The sequence below is a fragment of the Orycteropus afer genome, unplaced genomic scaffold (genome assembly GCF_000298275.1).
Source record: "Orycteropus afer afer isolate SDZICR_OR568_19922 unplaced genomic scaffold, OryAfe1.0 scaffold00226, whole genome shotgun sequence".
In the NCBI taxonomy this organism is placed as follows: Eukaryota; Metazoa; Chordata; class Mammalia; order Tubulidentata; family Orycteropodidae; genus Orycteropus; species Orycteropus afer.
The window spans coordinates 4,598,462-4,599,486 of NW_006921813.1; the positions used below are offsets into that span (position 1 = coordinate 4,598,462).

The 1,025-nt window shown below is 64.5% G+C and overlaps 1 protein-coding gene across 1 annotated transcript in view; it reads left to right on the forward strand.

Annotated features, from left to right (window-relative positions):
• Positions 1-847: 847 nt before the first annotated feature.
• Positions 848-1,025, forward strand: part of UTRN (utrophin) — a 731,009-nt gene continuing 730,831 nt past the window's right edge. Inside the window, 1 exon segment of the mRNA XM_042782042.1 lies at positions 848-1,022. Within this exon segment, the coding sequence (XP_042637976.1) occupies positions 848-1,022 (175 nt within the window).

The window sequence follows — 1,025 nt, forward strand, 5'->3', positions numbered from 1 at the left end:
TGGTCGGCGGGCTGGGGAGGGCTCCCGACCGGCCTTCTGGCAGGAAACGTGCCTGACCTCCCGGCCGTTGCTGCGCCCGAGGGTGGGTGGGGCTCTGCAGAGTGTGGCGCGGCCACTAGCGCCCTGCCAGCGGCACCGACGAGGCAGAGGGAACTGGGGGGCGGGGGGCGCCCCATCGGAGCGCAGTCCCGCGCGGTTGCCTAGTCTCTTTTTTGGACGCTTGGCTGCAACTGACAAGGTATCTCGTGGTTTTCCGTGGCCCGGGGTCCGGGGCTCGGGTTGCCCTGGGCTACTTAACAGAGCCCACAAAGCGTCAGTTTCAGACTGGAACTTTTACAAGCGACAGTGGAAAGTGAGTTTGTTTTTTTCAAGCCCAGATTACGAAAGAGACTTATTCCAGAGTTGTCTCAAGGGGAGGGGAAAAGCGCCCGACTTCCGAGCGCTGGGGGACCCGCACTTTGCTTTACATCCAAGTGCAGGGCCGGTAGTCTAACTCCACGGCCCCGCTTTCTGGGGATGTCCCGGGGAGGGCCTCTCCAGCTTCCAGGTGGGGCGGAGGAGAGCTTGGCGGCGTCACCTGAGCCTACAGGGCCTCACCGGTCCATTCCGTCCGCTGCGGGGCGGTGGTGGGGGGCCAGTGCCTCGGACGACGCGGTCCGAGAGCACAGAGCCCGGAGAGAGCACCGTGGGCACCCAGGTTCCCGGGTCCGGGCTGGCTGCCCCCCGCATCCGCCCTCTTGTAACTTGTACCAGTCTGCGGACGCCGAGCACCCCCTCCCCCAAGCAGGTGCTGGTGGGCGCGAGGAGCGCAGCGGCGGAAGCCCTGCGGGGCGAGCGGGAACCAGGAATGCGAAGCCTGTGGGCGCTTCGGCCTCCAGTGTACCCGGCGGGGGAGGCCGGGCTTTACTTGGAGCAAGTCCCCGCCCTCTTTGCCAGCATCTGTGGGACTGATGAGACAGCTCGTGAACGCTCCTCCGGGTGTTTATCTAAAATTTATCACCCTGTAAACCGTATTAATCACAGTA